Genomic DNA, 26333 nt, shown 5'->3' with positions numbered 1-26333 from the left:
GAAAGAGCTTGTCGGGTAGAAATTCCTAGTTGGGAAGAATCAAGTTACACTGTTAAACGTTCACTGCTAGACCAGGTAAGGGAAGCATATATGTTTAATTTATACTGTATGTTGTATGATCTGAGTTACATGTATGAAAAGTATGAAGTTCGAGCTGTTATGGACGTTTGCTGATATCTGATATGATTTCTGGTTTTGATTGATCTGTCATGAACGAACACTACTCGTATGTACTATATATATGTTGTTGATTTTGATTTAAATGCATGTTGATTTGATTATGTATGGATGAAGTATGGTTATTGTATAGTTGGAATGATTAAAATGTTGAAATCTGTATGATGATAATGTTTACAGTGAATTAAATCTGAAAGGAAAGTTATTAAGTTTATAAAATTTGAAATCTGGAAAATTCTGTTAAGATTGAAAGATCTGAAATTTCAAATCATCCCCTCTGATAAATGACGCTCGTCACTGTACGGTCTTAGACCGTTCGGTTTTCAGTAAAATAACTTAGATTGGGATTCTTTCATTTGGAAGGAATTCTGCTCGAGAACGAGCGTCCCCAATTGAATTATCTGAGCGTTCGTCTAACTCAGCAGTATTTAAATATTTAAAACTTTATGAATAAGTAACGCTCGGTCTTATACCGAAGCGTTCGTCCTTAATATCGTTCGACCTTATGTCGAACGTTCGTTCTATAGGGCGTTCGGTCTTATACCAAAGCGTTCGTCCCAAATAGCGCTCGGGTTTTGCCAAGCGTTCGTTCTGATTTATGCTCGGTCATACACCTAGCGTTCGTCCAAAGCAGGGTTCGGTTTTATAACTGAACGCTCGTCCTTATCATTGAATTCTGAGCGAACGTACTTGGCGTTCGTCCAAAGTTAATTATTGAACGTTCGGTCATTGACAGTAAGTGTTGTTTTCTGAATTAAACATACTCCGCTTATTTATCTAAGTTATCCTGTAAGGTATTTATCCTCTTGATTCAACCTAAATTCTTTGTACTCAAAATTTTCTAAGTATTATTCTGATCTTCTAAACTCAATCCCATTTAAATTATTTAAGTATTCTTAACGTCCGTAAGTGGACAAGAGATCGTTTCTTTTGTTCAGAAACGTGTAGACAAAGGTACATTAATAATTTCGTTCTTATTTGATTAAAGGAGGCATGTTGTTAATGTTACGAGAATGGAACACTGAATGAAAATGTGAATAAGAGAACTGGTTAATATGGGCGTATGATATTTTGAATGAATTAATGGAAGTGGATTTTAACGAGCGTTCCAAGGAGGAACGTCTCAGATGTGTTGAATGTGAAATTTGGTAAAGTATGAACCTGGATAAGTTAAGCCTCGCGGTCCATCCTGATATTCCGTGATACTCCTCTTCAAGTAGAAGGGGGTAGTCATACGTGGGAATGGCAGGAGGCCCTAGTCCATTGAGTACTTCGGGCAGATAGGGTTAACCTCGAGTGGCAGCTGGGAGATTTGATCAGTTACTACACCACTCGGGTGCAAGGACGCTTGTAACTACATGGTTCATACAGTCCGGACGGTCTGTCTTATATACGTATTTCTATGATTATTATTTGATAAGATACATGTCGTATGTGTGAATTGAAATGTAAATGTATGTGTTGATTGTATAAATTAAATATTATAAGCTTACCCTTGCATTTCCATTGTGTTGTCTTCTGTCCATGTACTTTCGTCTTGTCAAAATGCAATGATCATCCGTTGTGGATGTGAGCAGATGGTGGTGCATCCCTTGAGCAAATGCTGGAAGAAGAAAATTTGGATGAAGCTAATCTGGTAGAGGTTGAAGTGAAGGCCGAGCCTTAGAGTGCTCGTTAGAATAGAATTGTAAATGTTAGTGTAGTTTGAACGTTCGGCCAAGTATTTTGTTAGGCCGTTCGTCTTAATCTTATATTCCTCTATTTTGACGTACGTTGTTTTATATATCAAAGAACGTTCGTTCCAGGTTTTCCCTTGTATGCGTTATGCGCGTTCTTTTGTACTGATGCCGTTTGGCTTTTAATCCTGATTAATGCAAAGACTGTTTATGTTACTGTTAATTGTAATTAATTCTCAATTATGGTAATTACTGTATTTTGGGATGTTACATTTCTAATAATCAAATTTAAAGGTGAAGTATATAGAATCATAATTAAGTTTATGTTAGTTAATTATAAATTTATCCCGAAATTTATAAATATAAAATTTAAATAAAAAGATAAATAATTATATTTATTATAAATTTAAGATTTTAGTTGATTATCCGAAGGGTCGTGTTACTTACTTGAATGCTGAATTACCTTTTATCTATATTCTCATACTGCTTGTAACTAAAAATGTGAAAACAATTAAAAAATTTGGTGAAAAGCGTGACATGAAGTATTTTAGTTGCGTGCTAAACTTGCTTTCATCTCATACATGATCCGTAGTATAACGCAATTCCAATATTTTTTTTGAAAGGTTATCTTAACATACTAGTTTCTATGATTATTTGTTTTTGTTTCAAAATTTATCAATTAAAAGAGTGTGTTGACAAAGTTTTCCTTTTGAGGAAGAAAAATACGGCAAATTATACATATATTATCTGCATATACTGTCACTATTCTTGGTAATATCTATACCAATGTTCTACACCGACATGGGACACTATTTTATGTTTGAGACGTGACATGCTTTCATGAGTATTTGATAATGAAAACTATGTCGTGGTATCACACTAGGTAGATAGGATAATGAGTTGCCAGTGATTTATTAGTTATTATTATTTCTCACGGTTTTCCTTCACAATTATATATTTTAAAATCAAGAAAAATCCTTTCTATTTTAAGAGGAAGTATATATATCCTTTTGTTCCATTCGTAATATTTTTCAAGCCAAAGATCATCAATTTATAGTTTTTTCTAGAATATCGGCTTATGGCTCTTAAATTTGATCAATCAAAAAGTTAAAAGTGTCCTATAATTCAAGTACTTAACATGACTTTGTACGCTTTCATAGGTTTAGATTGTTATTTTTCGGATTAATTTTTCAAAATATTACATAAGACCGAAAGAAAAGTGTTTTTATGCCAAAAAATTTCTGGAATAATTTATAGCCTCTTCCAAAAAATTCATTCCGAAATGATAAATTAAATTGTGAAACATTCAGAAGATATAATTTTGTGGTACCACCAAGTTCAAGAGTTTGTTTAAAGGCAATTTGATCATTTGGTACTTTTGGGGGTGCAGGGAGATATTCCTACTGTGTAGAAAGAAAATCACAACTTGGGAGCCCATGGCGCAATTCGGGCCTTGGAAACCCTTCTCTTTTGTTAAGAAAACCAGAAACAAAAGTACGCCTGAAATTAACGACCAATAAAGAAGCCAAAAATTGTTAATTTTAAAAAAGGACAAATCAACTAAAATACTTTCAATCTCTTTGTTTTGTCGAAGAGCCACCCGAAACAAACCATATTGAAAACACAAACATGGTAAAAATGTCATAGGCCAAAATCTGATTACTTTGGGTGGGTGAGATACAAAAGAAAGGTTGTTCTCCACAGGAGATGAAAGCTCAGATAGAACTTCCATCGCTACAGGTGGAAGCTCACAATAAACATATCGTTCAAACCTAATCTCAAACTCAACTGGAACCTTCTCTGCCAAAATTTAATTTCCACCAAATCAATGTTTGATAAGAGAACAACCAGCCTCTGCAACCATAACAGAAAATAACATTGAAGAAAAAGAAGTACAGCCTATATCTCCAACTGAAGATATAAAGCAATTCACATCAAAAGCTGTTGCTGACAACCAAATGTTCAATCTTTCCACATATCTGCAAACTCATCAGGCTCCAGAGGATTAGACATCTCATGCATTTTCCTCCTTGTCTTTGCTTTGACCTTCTTAGCAAACTTTCCAGACTTCTTCTTTTTCTCCAAAGCCCGAACCTATCACAACCAACCAATGACAGATATAATTATTAGTAGAAAGCTAGAGAAATTCAAAGCATACATTAAAAATATATTGATTGGTACCTGATTTGGAGATACATAAAATGGATTCTCATATAATGTCGGGCCTCCAAAACTGCCACCAAATATTTTAATTGGATTCAAGCAGAACCGTGGACCGACCTAAACAAATAATAGTTTGCTCATAGGTTAAATGAATGTTAGAAATTGAAAGATCAAAAGATACATGAAGAACCAGTTTTCAGACCTCAATCAATGTCATTTTATCAAGGCCTCCCCTTGGTAATTTGTCTGATTCATTATGATGAGTAGAAATCTGCAAGGGAATAAAGATGTAACATTCCTCAGTAGGCATTAGCAACAGGTAGAAAATACTACAATATTGTCTCATGGAAAAATCAATATTATATAGTTGGAGAAAATGAAACCATATAATGTTCGAATTAAATAGGAGTATTGCGAACAACTAATAGTAACAATTGTCCTCTAATGACCATGTCATGAGTATAACACAAATGACTCAATCTAACGGTATATTTTCCAACAAAAACGGAGTATAACATCTATCGCAGGCATGCACAGGTCAAACCAAAATCCCCACTTGATTCGATCTTCACTGATCTGGTAAGACTGACCATAATTAAATGAATAAAGATGGTCAATAAAATAAAACATTACATGCATCATAGTTTAACCTTTGAGCTTACAAAACAATACCATAGCGGAACATATTAATGTATTTACAAATAAAATGTTTTACATCGGTAGTAGATAAAATTTAAACTCATTATAATGGTCAAATATCCTCCATCTTCAAAATTCCTGTGGTTAACCATTCTTTATATATTATCTAAGTCTTGTCAAAAACTAAAACTTCAAATTGAAATGTATAGATAAGTTGATAATTGAGTAATGTTTATAAGAAAGTAAAGGAGTAAAGGTTAAAAATGCTCGACCCAAACTTCACTTCAATCATTAACATGTGGCTAAAAAGAGCAATAAACATGTTTATAATAACAATGCATACACTTAATTTGTATAGAAATAGGCAGAAAAGATGCTCCTAACAATAATCTCCAGGATTTTTTAACCTTTATCTTAATGCAAAAATAGTCTATGGTAATTCCGAAATTCAGACACAAACCTGGTAATTCCGGAACCATATATGGTCATCAGCTATTGAGAAAACAAAAACATGATCATGGAAGGGCTTCGCCTTTCTATGGTCCTTTGGTACTTCAAATATCTAAACAAAAGGAAAGAAATAGTATATTAGAAATTATCAAATACAGTAAACAAACAACAGTATCAGAAATAGAGAGAACTGCACACAGAAAATATACATTAAACAGATATATGACATAAACTATGTAAAATAGATGGGCATAACAATAACATCAATTGAATTTTCATTGATCAGACATAATAAATTGAGAAAAAAATCGTAGGAAGATATATGACGACAAAAATGTAAGATTCCAATTAAATTGGTAGAAAGCACATGAAGCTGTTCTTAATTTGGCCGGAAATTCATGGTTTACAACATCACGAATCATAAAAATAAGATGAAATCATCAAGCTAACCTTTACCTTATATACGAAAGTGCACATATTAGAGTTATCAACATAAGTTTACAGAAATCCATCTTTCCTCGGATGGAACTAGATGGACAAAAACGAAAAAACTTGCAACAAAAGAAACCAACAACACACCTGTAACAACATCTCCTTTAACAGTTTCCAATGTGCATCTTTTTCAAAATTTGCAGAAAACGTCAAAAGTGGACGAGAACCTTTTAGGTGATTTCCCGTTAGCTTCAACTCCTCCATTGTATGAACTGAAAAAACAGTGGAGGAAAAAGGAAAATCACTAAAAGTGTATAAAAAATGGTCGAGATAGAGAGAGAAACACAAAAGACATAGTTCACTAGGAAGAATGACCAGTGATGCCTAGAGTATACAGACATCAGAACTCTAAATAATCAGAGCAAGCAAACTAGTGTTATATTAAGATTACAATGATTGAATCGGAATATACCTGCACTGACTAAAAATTTTACAGATGGGCCACTGGGGCATTTGGCCATCCAGAGATAAAGATCTTTTGCTTTCCTGCACTGAAATTGATACATAAAAAATGAGAGAAGACACTAATAGAATATAACAAGTTGACCAGACTCAAACTCACGACCGCATCTCATTGAAATAGCATCAACAGTTGTGACCAACAAAGAATTCCCCTACCCATTAGCATGCTTCAGGTTTTCCAAATAGCGCAAAAAAAAAATGCAAATACTAGTCTAGAGAACAGCACAACATATCAATCCTAAATTGAAGTAACACGGCACTGAAAAAACCTTGTGGCATATAAATAAAATACCTCAAAAAATAAACACGAAGAACAACTTTTGAGCTCAACAAGCTCATTAAGGGTGGCGCCTTTAGTTTCTTTTGATTCAACCTTGTTATCCTTCTTGCAATGCGGCAAAAGTGACACCAAGTTCAACATCAAATGTCGGTACCTACAAATTAATGGAAAACAATCACTCCACCCATGAATACCATAACAATATCCAAACTCGAAAAAGCAACAAAAACTGTAACTAAAAGTTATGGGGTGTATATTAGGTTGTACCTGTAACTGATACGCCTAGAGCAAGTGACCAAAACCTTCTCTTTGTTCCTAAATATTGGTGAAGCAACGTTATTGTCTTCTACTTCATCAGTGACTTGACTCTTATCCTTCCAACCCAGAAGGGTCCTCACCGGTCTCTCTGGAGCAGCATCTTCCTTTTTAGGATGTGCAACAACTTGACCACTCTCACTGCGCTTTCTCTTCTTCACCATTTTCTTCTTCAAAATCTGCAAAAACCAAGAACGACAATCACAAAAACAAAACAAAACAAAAAATTGCCAACGACCCTTTAGCAAGGTACGCACCTGGGGTGGGAAGAGATGATAGAAAAACTGGAATGGGATTTCGCCGGTGGTGGCGACAAATGAATAAACGAATGAGTTGCAGCAATGGGGGCAAAAGGTTTTTCTACTTAGCAAAGGGACTACGCTTAAATTGGGCCTTTATTCCCGATGGGCCTTACGGAAAGCCCACATATACGACTTTTAGGGTGTTGCTGCCTCCACCACTACACCATGTTCCTCCGCTTGTCCTTAGGTTAAAACTTTTTTACTTTTTATCATTTAGGATTTTTTTAATTAATTTGAAAACCCTATTTTTTCTCCGTGCGCCCCCCACCCATCTCTCACACGGATTCCTCTCTTCTCCCTTTTCGTTTCACTTCATCTCAGTTTCTTCTTCCTTTCCTTTCTTTTTCCTTTTCTCACTCATTTGTTTGGTTTGTTTTTTTTTTCATCCAGGTTGGTTTTCTTCACTGGTTTTCTTCAGCATTCTTTTGTAGCCTTGTTTGGTAGTTTAATTTATGGTGTATTATTACTTTTTGGCTTTGAATGTGTGCTATTTTGTGTTCTTGTCCACTGTCTTTCTGTTGATTGTATTGTTGGTCGCCTGAACAGAGCCAAAACGGTAGATCAATTCTGAAATTTCTTTTTTGAAAGACAGTTAGCACACCCCTGTTCCGGATCCAATTTCTAATTATTATTTTAACTTTTTTATTTTATATGTTTTTAACCTAACCCCGAGATCGCTGGCCGCGCCGTTGCCGCTGACTGTTTCCTGCGTTGCGTTATTCAATCATCGCCACCGTCATTGGTGTTGACGAAACCACTTGCCGGAAGCATCGCTCAACCACCGCATTATGTTCTCTGGCGCGACGTGGTTTTCATTATCTCACCATCCAAAATTTTGAAATCAAAAGCCATATCTCTTCTCTGTGTTTGTGACCTTGGGTTTTAATTTTTTTTTTTAAATCATCTCTGATAATGGGTCTGTCATTTTTTGTTTATGTTTTCTTGTTTATTCCGTATCCATGAATCAACAGAGACACAAAAAATTATGACACACAAATTTATCACAATAATGCTAAGAAATCATGCATCAGATTTGCAGAACAGAGGAAATACAACTAACAAAGATTAAGAAAACGCGCATGAACAAATCCAAAAGATAAGAAAATTTGACCAGTGATTTAAACAGTTCAAGCAAAGAGATAAGATTTGGGTAAATAACCTTCGTTGTGTGAAACCAATACAATCCTAATTTTCTTCTTTCTTCAATCCAGTATTCTTCTTCCCTCTAATTCTTTCCAGCTTTCCGAATTCCAGAAACTAATTAGCTCCCTTCCCCGTTTTTCAAATCCAGTCCCCCTCTCCCTTTTTCAAATACCACGCAAGCAGAAAACCCTATTAGGTTTTTACATTGGGCATTTTAGATTTTCCTTATTTTTCTATTTTTTGTTTTTATTTTATTTCTAAATTTTATTATATTAATAATATTTTTTAGGTTTAATCCTTTACTACATCCCTATTTATGTACGAATTTCTCAATTGGGTCCTCGTTTTTTAAACTGTATCAAAATGGTCCCTAATTTTGAAAATTGATATCAATTGAGTCCTTTCCGTTAAGTTGGCTGGACGGCGTTAAAAAAATTGATGAGTGGGATGCTGAGATGACGAATGAGCGCTCGTCCACCAGCGAACGAACGCTCGTCCATCAGCGAACGAACGCTCGTCGACCACCGAACGAACGGTCGTCCAGTGTGGAACGAGCGGTTGTCCAGCAGTAAGAGGTCGACGAGCGTTCGTTCTCTGGTGGACGAGCGTTCGTTCGCTGCTGGACGAGCGTTCGTTCGCTGGTGGACGAGCGCTCGTTTGTCATCTCAGCATCCACTCATCAATTTTTTTAACGCCGTCTAGCCAACTTAACGGAAAGGACTCAATTGATATCAATTTTCAAAATTAGGGACCATTTTGATACACTTTAAAAAACGAGGACCCAATTGAGAAATTCGTACATAAATAGGGATGTAGTAAAGGATTAAACCTATTTTTTATTATATATATATATATGTATATATACATATATATTTTTAACATAATTGATATTTTTTCATCTTAATTCATTTATTATTATTATATTTTTTTTTTAAAAGTTAAAATCTTTATTGTAAGAACTTAAAAAAATAGAGTATTAGACTAAATAGGTATACTAAAATAATGAGATTGAGTATTCTATTATAAAATAATTTTATGATATAAATAGAATTTTTTAAACTTGTTTTATTATTTTAAGAACACTTCATCTTTTTAAAAGTCTTTATCTTTGTTCTCTCTCACTTCTTTTTAAAATTTCTTACTCCTAAGTTATCTATTCGATGATTAGGAGGTGTCTAGGCGATTCTGGAGTCAAGGGTTACCTATTTAACCGATCAGTTTTGTGATTAGAGCAAGTAAATTTTATTCTCTCTTTCATGGCATTTTCTTTATTCTTGACCATGTAAGGAGTTTCTGTTGCATGTGTCAATTTTTGACTCCATTTAGATTTTAAAGTTTCTTTCCAATCACTAATCGGTGATTTGCACATATTTTTAGAAGTTTCTTAAGGTGTAAGTTACAGTTGGGGAAACTATGGAAGTTTTATAAAGATAAAGGATTTGCTTTTAATTGAAGTATGTGGTATAATTTTAATGATATGTGAATTTACAACGAATTAAGAAAGAAAAATAAATAATTTATTGTAAACAAACATGACTAACCTTTGTTTTTCTGCAAGTATGTTTCAAGTGGCGCAATGAGCTCCTCATCTGATATATAGAAAGCATACGGCAACTTCTTTTCCTAAAATGAAAGCATAGATAATCGCTCAATGTTATAAATAATAAACAAAATGTAAAATAGAATTTGAGAAGAATAAAGGGACTTGCTTACATTGTTTTGAAGCTTATTAACAATCTGATTGAGGTGTTGAGGGCCAACATTCTGAAGTAGGTACATGGGAGAGCCCAAGGGAGTTCCATCTGGGTCTGTCAAAAGACACATCACGTTGTTGATTATCTCCCTCTTCTCCACCATAGTCTCTGTCTCTACCTCCATTTTTCAATCAGGGATTTTCCTTCTCTTATGCTGAGATTCTCTTATGGATGATGCTTCTTACTCTTCCACTTGGGATTCTATTTGATTCTATCTTCGTTGTCGTGCTGAAACTAATAAAAGTAGTGAAATAAAGTCACACCGGCACAAACCCTAAATTAAACAGGACCCAGGACCCATCATACAGAGACCTCAGACTTCCCATATGAGAAGTTGTGTAGTATGAACATGGTAAAGCTACTGATGGCAGTTCATCCTGATGTTCCATGAGTGCTCGTCCTCACGTAGAGGGGAGTAGGTCATGTGTGGGAACGGCAGGAGGTCCTAGTCCTTAGGAGTACTTTGGACTGATAGGACTAACCTCGGGTGGCAGTTGTTGAGTGTTTTCCAGTTATCACATCACCCGGGTGCACGAACGCCTGTAGATACATGGATTCATACAGTCCGGACGGTCTGTTTTATGAGAGTTTTGGATGATTATTGCTATGTTGATATATTATTGTATTGCTCGTATGTTGATTTGTATGTTTGTTGTATGAATTAAATTACATAAGCTTACCCTTTCGTTTTTCCTTGTGTTGTCTTGTACCTGTACGTCCGTCCTGCCAATGCAATGATCATCCGTGTGGATGTGAGCAGATGGAGAAACTCTTTTGGAGGAAGTGGTAGAAGAAGAGAATCTCGTGGAAGTCGAAGTGAAGGCCGAGACTTAGATCGTCCAGTAGGAATAGGCTGCTTAGAATTTTGTGACGTTCGTTATCAGCTTTTGTAAAACCGTTCGTCTTGAACCTTGATTGTTTCTGTATTGATTTTCTTAACTCTGTAACTTTTTGACGTTCGGCTTTTGATAGCTGATCTTGCTTAAGACTGCACTGTGTACATTGTGTAATGTGATTAATTCTAATTTATGGTAATTACTATATTTTGGGATGTTACATAACAACTTAAAAAGTAGATTATTAGACTAAATAGGTGTAGTAAAATAATGAGATTGATTATTTTATTATAAAATAATCTTATGATGTAAATAGAATTTTTTAAACTTGTCTTAGTATTTTAAGAACACTTCATCTTTTTAAAAGTCTTTATCTTTGTTCTTTCTCACTTTTTTCTACAATTTCTTACTCCTAAATTATCTATTCGATGATCAGGAGGTGTCTAGGCAATTCTAGAGTCAAGGGTTACCTATTTGACCGATCAGTTTCGTGATTAGAGCAAGTAAGTTTCATTCTCACTTTCATGGCATTTTCTTTATTCTTGACCATGCAAGGAGTTTCTGTTGCATGCGTTAATTTGTGTCCTTTTTTAATGTTTGACTCCGTTTAGATTCTAAAGTTTGGAGAATGAGGTATGTCTGAGGAATCCCGTAGTTTAGTTTTCTTTAGATTGATGATGTAATTATTTTTATGGTTTAATTGCTTCCTTTGTCCCCAGTTTGGTTGAATTGTGTCAAATTCATCCTCATTTTTAAAAAAGTTTCATTGTCGTCCTCACGTGGTGTAAAAGTGTCAATTGAATCCAAACATTGAAAAAATTTGTGTCAATTTAGTCATCTCCGTTAAATACACACTAACTCCGTTAAGTGTATGATTATTTGGCACTAGAGAAGTAAAACGTGGCAACTGAGTCACAGTAGTGGTAATGACGTGGCAATGATATATTTGAGAACATGGAAATAGGTTATTGAATTGGGGAAATTAAAATCAGAATTCATTTAGGGTATTTGTATTTGTGAACGAAAAATAATTAGGGCATTTGAGATATTTGATATAGAGTGTTTCTGAGTTTTGGAAGGGTGAAAAATCGCAATTGGGGCTTTTGAAAGCAGAACGCGTTTGGTGATTTGGAAGCGTTTGGTGATTTGGAAGCGTTTGGTGATTTCGAAGTGCGAAGTGGGTTCCATTCGAAGGTCCATTCGAAGGTACGTGTACATTGCTTTCGTTGGGTTTATGGTTGCTTTGGTGTGTGTGTTTGCTTCGTGTGTGTGTTTGCTTTTGTTGTGGTCCCCCATAAGCTTGGTGAGTTTATTTTTCTTCCTCCCTGTACTTCTTCCTCCCTCTTTGGGTGTTTGTTGAGAAATGGCTGTTCTTCGGTTTGGAGTTGGTTGAAGAAGTGTTGGTACTGTGTGGATTGGGGTTGGGTGAGAAAGCTTGGTAATGAGGTTGTGTCGTTTTTTCGTTGGCTTAGGAAGTGGCAATGTCATTGAATCATCAGTGTTGTTCGTCTTGCTCATGGGGGAGCTGTCGTGCCGTTTCATCCAGAGGATTGGTTCAAACTAACATATGTCATTGTGGGGAAGTTGCTGTGTTGAGAGTGGCGAAAACTGTGAAGAACGAAGGCAAACAATTTTGGGGATGCCCTAATTACAAGGTTTGTTCAATGGCTGTAGTTTCATTTTAGTGATTAGTTTATTTTTTGAGTAATGAAATGTTTGTGGTTGGATGTTTTGAACAGCGGACTCGAAACGAAGAACTTCAAGGATGCAATTATTTTAAATGGTGCAATGAAGCTAATTTGGATGAAAGGGATACTATTATTGCTAGGCAAAGGAGGAAAATTATTAGTCTGGAGAAATCTGCTATGGTTTCTCAGAAATGGGAGAAGCAATTAACATGGATGCTATGTTTTATGGGGTTTATTAATGTCATCCTTGTTTGTATCTTGTTTAAGATTCCATGACTATTTTGTATTAGACAATGTGTTGTATTAGACAGTTGTTGAAAATGAATGAAAAATCTCAATTTCTGCTTTCAATAGCTAATTGGCAGTGATATTGTTGAAGAAGGTGGATGTTCTTTCAAATACAACCTAACAGCTAAATTCAAATTTGATGACAACAACAATTTAATGGCTACTGTACACAGTTATCACTTGCAGTAGAAACAATATTGCACTTGTCATTTATCTTCAAATGAAAATAACTAATAAATAATATAAGATTCAATGAAAGTTGAGTATAAAATCAGAGCTTCGAATGCACATTGAATATAACAGCAGAATTCAGTTCAAATGCTTTTTCTTTACGTAATTTGAAAAGTTGTGATAAATTCATTATGATTGTCCAAAGCTATTGCATTGCTTTATTAGATACCGAACCGAATCTTACTTAAGAGAATTGGACAGTAGAAATCAGTAAAAACAGAGGCTTAATCACCATTTGAACAGTAAATTTTTTTCCAATGCGAATAATGAACTTGGAATGAGCGTTGACTTCATATTCTTTGGACGAGCGTCCCCTTGTGCGCGCAGGGGGCGACGAGCGTCCGCTTGTTATGAACCGAGCGTGCGCTAGCTATGTGACGAGTGTCCTGGCGACGAGCGTCCTGGGCGACGAGCGTCCACTTGATGTTCTCTGGATGAGCGTCCTGACGAGCGTCCATTTCATATTCTCTGGACGAGCGTCCTCTTATGCGTGTAGGGAGCGACGAGCGTCCGCTTGCGATGAACCAAGCGTGCCCTTGCTATGTGACGAGCGTCTTGGGCGATTAGCGTCCTGGCCACGAGCGTCCTGAGCGACGAGCGTCCAATTTCCTTCTAAGTCGCGCAGAAACTAACTCATCTGCCAGTTTTGATCCGACATGCAGAAAGTAACTCAGAGCGTCTGAATTATGTTCATACCTGCATATTCATGAATCTGCTGAGTGCAGACAGCTAAATGCAGCTGAATTCAAATTTGATGCAGTAGAAACAATATTGCAGTTGTCATTTATCTTGAAATGAAAATAACTAATAAATAATATAAGATTCATCAGAAACTGTGCTTCAAACGGCACATTGAATATAACATCAGAAACTGTGCTTCAAACTAGACATCATATTCATTGAACAGACAATACTTTGCTTCATCAAATAATACATCAGCACACAATACATATTGAAGTTTGTATCCAAAAAAAGGTGCTAGCCGAAACAAAGTACCAAAATACATATTAATAATAGCTAATGACTTTCTAAATCAGTTTGAAGGTGCTGTGGCAGTTGGGTCAGCTGGTGTTGAAGTTGTCTGAGGTGCTGTTGTTGATGGGTGACTTTGTTGGGGTTGTTCAACCTCGCATTGAGTAATTTGACTGGATTGAGTTGCATTTGGAGTTCTTGGAGCAGCTTGGGCAGCTTGTGGACAATTATTTCTTTTATGTCCAAGCTCTCTACATATGCCACATCTCTTACGTGTTCCACCTTGTCTTAGTTGAGTGTCATCTTTCTTAAGCTCCCAAGGCTCTAATCTTCTTTTCTTTTTCGGTCTACCAGGCAAAATTCTCTTAGGTGGAGGCAACACATCAGGCATTGAAGTCATTTCCCACATATGAGCACCGTGGACTGGATATATCATTGGAAAGTATGTTTGTTCATAGGTTGACTTTGTAAACCAATGTGAGATGTAGTCTTCTCCATTGATGTTTAAAAATGTCATGGCAGTGAGGGCATGACAGCATGGGATTCCTGTTATACTCCATTTCCTGCAACTACAGTCCACTTTATCTATGTCAACAACAAACTTGTCACCAATGTTGGAAGTGTGTCTCACTTCAAATAATTTCAATCCTGACCAGCTGGAAAATGAAATTTGGATTCAAGTGAGTAAGTAAAGTAAAGAAATTAAAACAAACAAAACTTCATATTATGAAATCATACCTAGGTATCCAATATTTTGTGTTGTTTAATTCCTTTTGAAATCATTTATAAATTTTGGGGCAAAAGGAACCTTCATATGAAATCATACCTAGGTATCTCAAATGCCCTAATTATTTTTCGTTCACAAATACAAATACCCTAAATGAATTCTGATTTTAATTTCCCCAATTCAATAACCTATTTCCATGTTCTCAAATATATCATTGCCACGTCATTACCACTACTGTGACTCAGTTGCCACGTTTTACTTCTCTAGTGCCAAATAATCAGACACTTAACGGAGTTAGTGTGTATTTAACGGAGATGACTAAATTGACACAAATTTTTTCAATGTTTGGATTCAATTGACACTTTTACACCACGTGAGGACGACAATGAAACTTTTTTAAAAATGAGGATGAATTTGACACAATTCAACCAAACTGGGGACAAAGGAAGCAATTAAACCTATTTTTATTTATCCAGTTTGTATATAAAGTTAAAAATTTATAATAGTTTTGGATAACGGTAAGTTTGTACTGTAAGGAACCGCACGTTCCTTATATTTTTAAAGGGGATGGGGAAGGTGGGCGGCTGCACGTTCGTGTAGTGGTGGGAGAGGGGCTCCACGTCCAGCAAAGGAGTGGGCAGCAGCAGATGGTGGTGGGTCTCTCCACCTGGAAGTGCTCCAGCCATCATCATGAACCTCCATCATCTCCTTCGTTGGTGGGCATAGCACTGAGGAGTGGCTGTGGGGAGCACCATTTTCTTCCTTCTTAAAGGTAAAAGCCATGGATTCAAAGGGATTGGGAGTTCTGCAGATTGGAGGAGTTGCTGCCATATCTGTGAGACGGTGAAGTGAGAGCTGGACACTGTAGCAGAGGACTGAAACAGCAGAGGAGGAACACAGTGCAAAGATTGGTTCAAGATTTGCAAGGAGGTCTTCAAGAGGTAAGGGGAGCTAGATCTTTTGTTTGATTGTTGATATATACTGTGTTTGTGTGAAACCCTGATTAATTAACACTCTCAAATCCACACTCTGATCACCATTTAATGCACCGTGCCACGTCAAAACACACTCACACTCACTCTGCATGCGTTTGCCAAGTGTCACGATTGAAAGTTTGGAATTTGATAGTGGAAAACAAGTGGCGTATGGAGAGTGGCGTTCGTCCTGCGTAAGAAGGAAAACGCTTCCACTCTCTGCAGGCACTGGATGCCATCTGTCACGTTAGAAGCTTCTAAAAGCTGTAGTGGGAACCAAGTGGCAGCACGGGAGTGCACATCCGTTTGACGTGGGAGAGAAAAATGATTTCTCAGAAAACACTTCACTTCATTCTATGCATTCACCTTCTTCCTCACGAAACTCTGGCCATTTCTCTTCTCCAACTTCTCTCTAAAACCTTTCATCTTCTCTCTAAGATAACTCACCATCATCTCCTCCGATCCCATTTCAGATACCGTAGAAACATTCCCTGCACCGTGAGCATCGTTCTGAACCGAACAGAACTGAGATCTGAACCGGTAAGCTCTCAAACCCTAAAAACCCTTTTCTGAGTTGCATGCGGACCCTGATACAGCTGCATGTTGGTTTATACACTAAGTTCTCCTACGTTTCTTTTGGTTAGAGTTAGTGAAACATTTGAGAAGCTCGTTGCGGGTAGGAAATTGTATTTGGGCAAGTTAACAAGCGTTCGCTTAGGGAGTTCACTGCTAGACCAAGTAAGGGAAGCTTTAGTAATTTAATTTAATACTTGTTTGATGTGTATGAAAGCAATGAAGTGTACTGGATGTCTGAAATGCATGAAATATTTGATGTTTAAGTATGCATGAACGAGCATGGTTGCACTGGATGTATATGATGAATATTGTTTGAACTGTATGCTGAGAATGAAACGTATGATTTGGAATATGATTAAATTTCTGTATGGTTTGGGATGATAATATGAATTTTGTAATGTATGAGATTTATGGTGGAGAGAAATTATAAGTTATGAATCGTATGAAAACTGTAAAGTTATTGTAAAATGAAAAATCTGGAAAATATCATATTCTCTGCTTGATAATTGATGGACAAATTTGTAAGCACCAAAATATGATGTCACAAACTTGTTTTACAATCGGCAAGTATGACCGAATCGTTTCAAGTAATAAACTTGGTAAGACCAAGTATCGTTCTCCCAAAGGACTCACGGCCTAGTTTAGTTATGTGATTTGTTGATTAGCTAAGACTTAAGAACACAATAATTGAAGTTTAATATGCAAAGACGAAAATTAAATATGTATGCATGAATTGATCAATGACAAAGACAAAAGATAAACACTTTCAAGGAAATATATGAATGAATATGTTGTTGGGGGTCAATTTCATCTCATCCACTCTCATATATTTTAGGAATTCAACATTCAAATCATCATTGTTAATGCCACTCTCTAATGTACCATTCTAGATGGCTTCTCCCTAATCAAATAGTTCATACAATTCCTAGCATTCCTAATGATTAGTTCATGAGTGCAGGAGCTTAAAGGCAACCAATATAATATTGTCAGTATAATATTGTCAGTATAATATTGGGAGAAATTCCCCGGATCTAGATTTCCCCGTACGTGTCCGTATCAACAAAACCAATAATCATGCATTAGAATGAGTTAAACAATGCAAGCATTGAGCAAAGAGGAAAAACCCTAACTAATGATGAAAGAAAGCATATGTCTTAATTCAAAGATGTACTCAACAAATCCATATATGAGAGCTTCAAGAGATTACTTTGATTCCCCAACAAACATACAAGGTTTAGTTCACCATATTCATGGTGAACCTAGATGAATTACAATGAAAGTATGAAAGAATAAACCCAATAAAGGTGAAGAGGTAGCCTGAGCATCCAAGATCCTCCTTCAAAGGGATGAAAGAGAGAGTGTTTGCCTCGTTTCTGCCAAAGATGCCTAACTATAGGACGTGCAAGCCCTTATATACTAATCTAGAGTTACAAAAGATTACAAAAGTCCAAGCCCAAAAAGTGCCGCTCAGCGGTATTTACCGCTCAGCGGTGATTGCGCGTCTTCTTTCTTCCCCTCAGCGGCCATTTTGCCCCTCAGCGGTTCCAACGTCACCTCTTGAGTGCCGCTCAGCGGTAGTTTGCCGCTGAGCGGTGCCTTCGACTTCTCCTTTTTGCACTCTTTCTTGTCTTTTCTAATGTCCTCTCTCTTATTCTTCACTTCTTTCACCAAATTCACCTCAAAACCTGCACAAAAACACTTAAACCAAGCATAAACCTGTCCAACTCTCTTATTTCTGAAAATATAAACAAAAGGCATGATTTCAAGCTAGTTTCTAAGTCTAAAGGTTGCTTTTAGTATCAACTTTAAGCATGAAAATAACAGTTTTTCAACTGTTATCACAACCCCAAACTTAGAACTTTGCTTGTCCTCAAGCAAATAAAATGTAACTCCATCTCCAACCAATTCATATGATGGTTTACTCATTCAAAATCCTCTTTTCAAGATAAGTAATAACTTCACTCAAACTTAAGACCAAGAGTTCAATCAAGATGTGCACATGCTTTAGTGTTCACAAAGTCATTTAAATTTCAACAAATGCTATTTTTCATGAATGATCAATCAATTAAGCATGGATGTTCATGTGCTTATGGAATATTTCCTCACTAGGTAAAGTGTTTCACTCAACACACAAGTGTATAAGAGGTAAAGTGTTTCACTCATTCACTCCACTCTCACAATGTCACATGAATCAACTTTGCCTTTCATTTAACCACAATCAAATACATTCACAAGCATGCATTATCACAAGGACTTTTCAATGGCTTATAATGTGGCTGGGCTAACAAGAAAATTGGTTTTTCTGGATCACAAAATCCTTGAGTTAAGAGAATCATAACAACACAATCTTCTTATTCATTCCCAACTTTCTTTTGCCTTTGCTTTTGCATTTGCATTGAGCTTTGCTTCTTTTTCTTTTCTTTTCTTTGCATATTCTTACTTTTTAGATGTTAGCTCAATGCTTTTTCCTTTTTCATGTTTCCCCAATAACCCCAAACTTGAACATTTAACAATACCACACAAGATCTTCTACTTAACTCAAGGTAAAGATTTTCAATCAAGGGTGTTCAGTGTATATTTAAGGCTAAGGGTTCAAAGGATAGAACACAACGTGTTCTCTTTTAGAAGGCTAACTTTATGAATTTGGCCAATAAAAAGGGTTTCAAAAACACGGCCTTTGATCATATGATGCAAAACAAGCAATTGATTCAATCATAGAAAACCTGGGCAAAGTCATTCATGCTTTCAAAGTAATAGCATTCAACAATAACAACTCTGGAGCTCAAAACCTGACATATAAGCTCATTCACATTTGACATGCACATCCTGCTTAATTTCACAATCACAATCATGATATTATGCATTTGTTCTCAAAGCTTGTGAATCACCTGTATAAGCATTTTAATGTGCACATCATCTCAACATCAATCAATCAATAAGCATCATCAAGCATTACTTATCACACAATCACAGTTAATAGCAAACCATCATAAGGAACCAGGTGTTCAATAGAGTACATCAAACCCTAATCTAAAAACAAAAACAAATAAGTTCAGAAAACTTAAACCACAAAAGCATAATCATATGATAGCATTCATCAGTAAATGCTATCTCAGCTCCTCATCAGTCTGAACTGTCCTCTGTATCTTCCTCTTCTTCCTCATCATCATCATCATCAAACGCATCCTCCTCCTCAGCTTCATCTTCATCCATGTCTCGGGCTGAAGCTTCAGCTGCTTCAGCTCCTCCATGCCATGGTTCTTCTGGCCAAGCTACCACATTATGGAATTCATCCATAGTCCACCTGTGTGCTGGAGGGGTATCATACATCCCCACTATCATCTCAGCCGTGGCCACCTGCCCTCTGTGGATGGACTGCAACTGAGCACCTATAAGAGACATATACATGTCCCTCATCTGGAATGGTTCTGCCTCATGAGTATCAGCAGAAGTCCTGCTCTGTGCTGGCCTTCTCTCTCTACGAGCCTGGCGTGGTGGCACTGGCTGGGCTGCCTCCTCACCTCCACAGTACTGTCTGTAATAGGCCTCATCTATAGCTTTTCTTGGCCTCTCAAATGGTGGAACAGAAGTGTCCACCCCAGCTAGCTTGCAAAGGTGAGTGATCAAAGAAGGATGTCCTAGTGGTGCTTTGTTGTTTGAGGTGTTAGCACACACACTAATCTCATCAGCTATCACGTGCCCAATATTAACATTCAAGTTTCTGATAGCACAGTAGATGAAGAGTGCCCTGCTGAGAGTAATATCTGACACATGTGAACATGGCTGAATGTTGGCATGAGAAAATGCCATCCAATACTTTGCAAGAGGAGTCAAATCTGTCCTCCTAATATTAACCACTGAGCCAGATCTATTCCTTTGGAAGTGTCCTCCAGGTATGCACAATACTCTCTCAACATCCTCAAAGTCAGCACCTTCCTCCATGCTAAGAGCAAACTGGCATTGCTCACCAGCCCACACAGTATCCAGAAAGTTATTGATGGAGTCAGGATCATACCTGATAGCATGGCCTCTAACATAGCCCAAATAATTCTCAGCTGGATAATCACCAATCTTCTTTGCATTGGTGTAGAATTCTTTCACCACAGCTATGTTGGCAGGTGATGGATAAGTGGCTAGCTTCCCCCAATCATTCCCTAACACTTGCTCTCCAAATTGAGGAGCAAAGTTAGGTATCATTCCAACCTTTCTCTCCATTAGAAGTCTCCTGTCCTGAACCACCCTAAAGTGCTTCTCATGTTTCCTAGAGAGGAACCTGCCATTATGGGGCTGCTCTGGTTCCTTTTCCTTTCTCTTGGTTGCCATGGTTTTCAATCTCTTTCCTGAAGAGGATGCCATTCCTGCATTCAAACATAAATCCAAAACCACAGAACATGATGTTAATCATTAGTAAACACAAAACAAAACTCCTTTTGAAGCTAAACCACCGCTGAGGGCCAGAATTTCCCCTCAGCGCCACCAGTGCCACATTCAAACACGCAACAAACCAGAAAAAGCAAATCTGGCAGAGTGCCGCTCAGCGGTAAATGCCGCTCAGCGGTGATCTGCAGATTTTTGCAAATCTCGTTTTTAAACTGTCCTAACTCCACCCAAATGCAATTTTCAGTTTTCCAGTTCAAAATCAAGCAGTTTAATCGGTTCAAACATCAAATATATCATCAAATCATGCATAGAAATCAAAACCCCTAAATATTCATGCTTTGACAATCACAGTCAATTTCAAGAACCCTAGAATGAACAAAATGCATTTTACTTACTTGGGTGGAGATGCTAGATGATATGAGAATGCTTCCAAACTAGAATGCTCTCTTCCAACCCCAAACTTTGATAGCACACTAGTGTAAAAGTGAGTGGAAGAGAAATTTTCTAAAGAGGGAAGAGTAAAAAGATGTGGAAAACCTAGGAGAAGGTGTGTGGAAGTGTTTGTGCAGAGAGAAGTCTGGAAATAAACCCTAAAACGCAGCTTGGGGTATAAAAATACCCTAATGGGCTCGGGTCCCGCTAAGGGGAACTAAAGCCCAGTCTGCGAGAGTACCGCTCAGCGGTAAAATACCGCTCAGCGGCACTTTCGTGATGTGCTCCTCTCCTTCTTTTCTTGACCTACGTGCCTTCCCTACATGTCCCTCATAGGTTCCCTGCAATTCAATGTTAAAAATGCTTATGCAAACCCTAACTAAAATAAACAAACAAAAACAATCAATCAACTGGGTTGCCTCCCAGGTAGCGCTTGTTTAACGTCACGAGCCTGACCCAAATTCCACCAGCACCCATCAGTAGATGCAAAATTTTCTTACCAACACCCATCAGCAGGTGTTACAAACCTAGCATCCTTCAGTAGATGCTTAACCACCTAGCATCCTTCAGTAGATGCTGGATCCAACAAAAATAATTACAGAATAATATCCACAATTTAAAAGTTACAAAACCAAATCAAAAGTTTTTAAATCCACTGGGTTGCCTCCCAGCAAGCGCTCTTTTAACGTCATTAGCTTGACCCAGTAAAGCTCATGTTCCTTCTTCTTTTTCTTCTTTCTACTGAACTTCTTCAGAAATTTGATCAAACCAGGAACCTGTTGCAATGTCTCAATCATAGGAACTTTAATCTCCAATTTCTTGAAGATTTCCATAAAGCACTTAAATTTCTTTTCCTTCCTATGATTCTTCTTTAGATGAGGATGTGATTTTTCATGTGATTTCTTCTTCTTTCCTCTCATCTTCTTTTTCTTCCTTTTTCTCTCCCTAAATTTTCTCTTTTTTTCTTCTTTTATTTTTTTCTTCCTTTCTCTTTTTCTCCTCAACTTCTTTATCTTCACACAAATTTTCTTTCTCTCTTTTCTCTCAACCAATTCTTTTTCTTTTTCTTCATCTTTATCTTTCTCACTCAACTCTTCTTTCTCTTTTCTCTCTACCCTTTCCTCATCTCCCTCTAATTTTTCCTCATCAAGAATCTTGTCACTTTCAGTGATAATGACTTGCCCTTCCTCCTTAAGGTTAACATCAGTATTAACATCATCATTTAATATCTGACTAATGTGACGAAGTTGCATCTCCATTCTTTTACATGATTCTTCAATGCTTTTCTGAGTAGAGTCGGAATTTTTCAAAAATCGTTGAAGGGTGTCCTCCAACCTATCCAAACTTCCTGATAGAAAGGGTTGTTGCTGCCATTGTTGTTGTGGTTGGTTCTCAAATTGTCCAGCAGCTTGCCAAAATTGGCTTTGATCCATGCTTGAGTGAGGTTCCCACCATTGGTTGAGATTACTTTGGTAGAATTGAGTGCCCCTATAGTTAAACTCTTGACCAAATTGCATTCTGCAGACATTAGGCACAAAACCCTAAAAACAATTGTTAGCACAAAAAGATAGAGAAAAGAAAAAAAAATCAAAGGATATAATTGAAAAGATAAGAAGATAGGAAATAAAAACAGAAAAATAAAAACAGAAAAATAAAATAAAATAAAAACAGAAAAATAAAATAAAATAAAATAAAATAAAATATAATCTAATCAAATAAAATAAAATCAAATAAAAACCGAAAAATAAAAAACAGAAAATAAAAACAGAAAACAGAAAAACAGAAAACAGAAAAAATAAAATAAAATCAAGGGTTCGTTTCTTTTGTTCAGAAACGTGTAGTCAATGTACTGCAATACGTTCGTCCTTATTTATTAAAGGATGAACGTTCGTTATTTTATGGAAGTGGAACAAAGAATGAAAATGTGAATAATAGAAATGGTTAAGATGTGCGAACGTTATTTTAAGTGAAATATTGAAAGTGGAATTTGAACGAACGTTCCAAGGAGGAACGTCCATATGATCTGAATGTGATAAATTGTAAAGTATGACCATGGTAAAGCTGCTGATGGCTGTTCATCCTGATATTCCGTGAGTGCTCATCCTCATGTAGAGGGGAGTAGGTCATGTGTGGGAATGGCAGGAGGCCCTAGTCCTACTGAGTACTTTGGACTGATAGGGTTAACCTCGGGTGGCAGCTGTTGAGTGTTTCCCAGTTACCACACCACCCGGGTGCAAGAACGTCTGTAGATACATGGCTTCATACAGTCCGGACAGTCGTTAATTATGAGAGTTTGAATGAGTTATTATATGCTTGGATATATACCTATTGCTGTATGAACTGTATGATTGATTGTGTATGTTAAAATATGTTGATTGTATGAATTAAATTACCTAAGCTTACCCTTGCAATTTCCTTGTGTTGTCTACTGGTTATGTACGTCCGTCTTGTCAATGCAATGATCATCCGTTGTGGATGTGAGCAGATGGAGAGGCACCACTTGAGGTAATGCTAGAAGAAGAAAATTTGGAGGACGCCAACCTGGTAGAAGTTGAAGTTAAAGCTGAGCAGTAGAGCGCTCGTTCTGTAGTAGCTGTTAGTGTCTCCGTATTATATTTTGGGACGTTCGGTTATTTATTTTGTAAGACCGTTCGTCCAGAACTTGATATTTTGTGGTTAGAATTCTGAACGCTGTATAGCTTTGTACGTTCAGGTTTTTCAGCTGTTGTAATTAAAACTGCACTGCAATTTCTGTAAATGTGATTAGTTCTAATTAATGGTGATTACTATTTATTGGGATGTTACATTTATTGGTATCAGAGCAGTTTTGTTCTTTTAAGGACACTGTAGGGTTATGAGTGCACTGTGTCTTTGCTGTGTGCTTATTGCATGTTTAACGAGTTATTATTATTTTTAACTCTTGAACATAACTAACGTACGTTTTCTCTGGTCCAGAAAACGAATGGCTCCTAGACTACCTCCTCCTCCTTAACCGAACGAGTCTGATACGTCCAGCAACACTAGGTTGTTGGAAACCGTGGTTGAAAGGCTGCATCAACAGAACACCACGTTACTGGAGCAGAACGCCACGTTGATGCAGCAAAACCAGGCTGCTATGCAAGGTTTGGAGGCTTCACGTGTCAATTCTGAAAACACGCAAAGACAATTGATGGAGATTCTTGCTGCCACCAGAGGTACACCTGGAGCATCCTCTTCAAACGCTGCTCAACCTACTGCCGAGTGGAGTTTGGAGAGCTTCCTGCAGCATCACCCAGCTAAGTTCAGTGGAAAGTGCCTCCCTGATGAGGCTGATCAGTGGCTGGGAGATATTGAGAGAATTTTCAACGCCAAACGCTGCCCAGATGTGAACAGGTTGGCGTACGCTGAGTATTTGTTGACTGGTGAAGCGAACCACTGGTGGACGAGCGTGAAAGCTCTCTTGACAGACGCTCAAACTCCTATTACTTGGGAAGTGTTTAGGAGTAAATTCTACGAAGAATATTTTCCTGATAGCGTTCGGTTTGCAAAAGAGGTGGAGTTTCTTCAACTGGTCCAAGGCGGGATGTCTATTTCTGAGTATACGAACAAGTTCAAACACTTGGTTCGTTTCAACACGATGACCACAAACGAAGAATGGCAGTGCCGTAAGTTTGAAAACGGACTGCGGAGTGACTTGAAGGTTTTGATCTCCAGCTTGTGTATACGGACGTTTCCTGCCATGGTTGAAAGGGCCAAGGTTTTGGAGAAAAATATGGCAGAAGCTGAACGACACAAGAAGCAACAACAAGTGAGTAGAAGACCCATAGTGTCCAGGGGAGGTTCTGTTCAGAGAAGGTCCCCATACGTTCGTCCAACTCAGTCCCCTGGCGGATCACAAGCCTTGGTCAATGTCGGCCAATCTGGACAGCCAAGGAGCTTAACTTGTTATCAGTGTGGAGGACCGCACTATCGGTGGGCTTGTCCACAATTATCAGGGGGAAAATATTGTACTCGTTGCAGGCAGAATGGGCACTTGGAGAACGAGTGCAATATGGGAGGACGTGCGGCAATGAGGCCGCCGAACGCTGGAAGAGCCCAACAAGGGAGAGGTGGACGTGCGCAAGCAACAGGAAGAGTTTATGCTATTACGGGTGCTGAAGTTGCTCGTTCAGGTACACTCATCACCAGCACTTGCTTATTGTTTGGAAAGCCGTGTGGTGTGTTGTATGATTCGGGGGCAACTCATTCCTTCATCTCGAAGGCGTGCGTTGAGAAACTGGGGCTAGTGGAGAGTGAATTACAGTTCGATTTGGTGGTGTCAACCCCAGCGGCTGGTGGGATCAAGACGTCTACAGTTTGTGTAAGATGTCCTATAGAAGTTGAGGGGCGTAGATATAAGGTCAACCTCATTTGTTTACCCCTTCAAGACTTAGAGGTGATTTTGGGGATGGATTGGTTGGCTACCAATCGAATTCTCATTGATTGTGGGAAGAAGGAGTTGATCTTTCCGGATGGAGAAGAGGAGGAGTTAACAGTTACGCTTGGTCAGTGGAAGGGAGACATCATGGAAGGAGCGAGCTGTTTCCTGATAATGACGTATGAAGACAACGAAGTAGAGCGTTCGTCCAATGTTGAGAGCAGTGGAGGACGAACGGTAGTGGATGAATTTCCGGACGTCTTTCCGGATGAAGTCCCTGGTCTACCTCCCGTTCGCGAGGTTGAGTTCACGATCGACCTGGTGACAACTGCTGCACCCATCTCTATTCAGCCTTATAGAATGGCACCAGCCGAGTTGGTCGAGCTTAAGAAGCAAATTGAGGAGTTGCTGGATAAGAGGTTCATCAGGCTGAGTGCTTCACCATGGGGAGCGCCTGTGTTGTTGGTCAAGAAGAAGGATGGCAGCTCTCGACTCTGCATTGATTATAGGCAACTTAATAAGCTGACCATCAAGAACAAGTATCCACTGCCAAGGATAGACGACCTACTGGATCAGTTGCAAGGTGCGTGCGTGTTCTCAAAGATTGATTTACGTTCGGGCTATCATCAAATTAGAGTGAAGGAGGGAGATATTCATAAGACTGCATTTCGGTCTCGTTATGGACATTATGAATATGTGGTGATAATAAGTGTTCGGATTTTAAACGGTCGGTTTCGATGTACCTGTGATAATAAGTGTTCGGTTGTTGGTAGTCTCAACTGGTGATTTTGAGCGTTCGGTCTAAAATTGGATTCTAAGGAGTGAATCTCGAGCGTTCGGTTTTGTGGTAATATTGATTATAAGCGTTCATCCTAAATTGTTGTTTTCAGCAAATAATCTTGAACGTTCGTTTTGATGTATTAGTAATTGTAGTTGTTCGTTTAAGTTGGTATTCTTAAGTTTGGATCTTGAGCGTTCGG

The 26333-nt window shown here is 37.7% G+C and overlaps 1 protein-coding gene across 2 annotated transcripts; it reads right to left on the bottom strand.

The window, feature by feature from the left end:
• Positions 1-3374: 3374 nt before the first annotated feature.
• Positions 3375-8270, bottom strand: LOC148203749 (ribosome biogenesis protein BRX1 homolog 1-like). Of its 2 annotated transcripts, none has more exons than XM_088106532.1 (9): positions 8116-8270; positions 6607-6833; positions 6352-6493; positions 6010-6088; positions 5685-5809; positions 5116-5217; positions 4219-4287; positions 4035-4133; positions 3375-3947 (listed from the first exon to the last, which is right to left on the bottom strand). In XM_088106532.1, exons 2-9 carry the CDS (start codon positions 6816-6818, stop codon positions 3816-3818), a joined length of 960 nt encoding a protein of 319 aa, XP_087962658.1. In that variant the 5' UTR covers positions 6819-6833; positions 8116-8270; the 3' UTR covers positions 3375-3815. The 2 variants fall into 2 exon arrangements, with proteins under 2 accessions (XP_087962658.1, XP_087962659.1); XM_088106533.1 differs by lacking the exon at positions 8116-8270 and adding an exon at positions 6912-7899.
• Positions 8271-26333: the final 18063 nt, after the last annotated feature.

This window comes from Vigna umbellata, chromosome 2 (assembly GCF_029865625.1).
Source record: "Vigna umbellata cultivar VRB3 chromosome 2, Vumbellata_1.0, whole genome shotgun sequence".
Lineage (NCBI taxonomy): Eukaryota > Viridiplantae > Streptophyta > Magnoliopsida > Fabales > Fabaceae > Vigna > Vigna umbellata.
The sequence above is the reverse complement of the archived record's forward strand: the minus strand, read 5'-3'. Positions and strand labels throughout refer to the sequence as shown.

Excerpts from the sequence above, each read along its gene's own strand:
- LOC148203749 (XM_088106532.1), bottom strand. The coding sequence starts at position 6,818 with ATGGTGAAGAAGAGAAAGCGCAGTGAGAGTGGTCAAGTTGTTGCACAT. Across the intron at positions 5,810-6,009 it reads AAAATTTTTAGTCAGTGCAG|TTCATACAATGGAGGAGTTG; the intron begins GTATATTCCGAT and ends CTGTTTTTTCAG. Across the intron at positions 4,134-4,218 it reads ATAAAATGACATTGATTGAG|GTCGGTCCACGGTTCTGCTT; the intron begins GTCTGAAAACTG and ends TTATTTGTTTAG.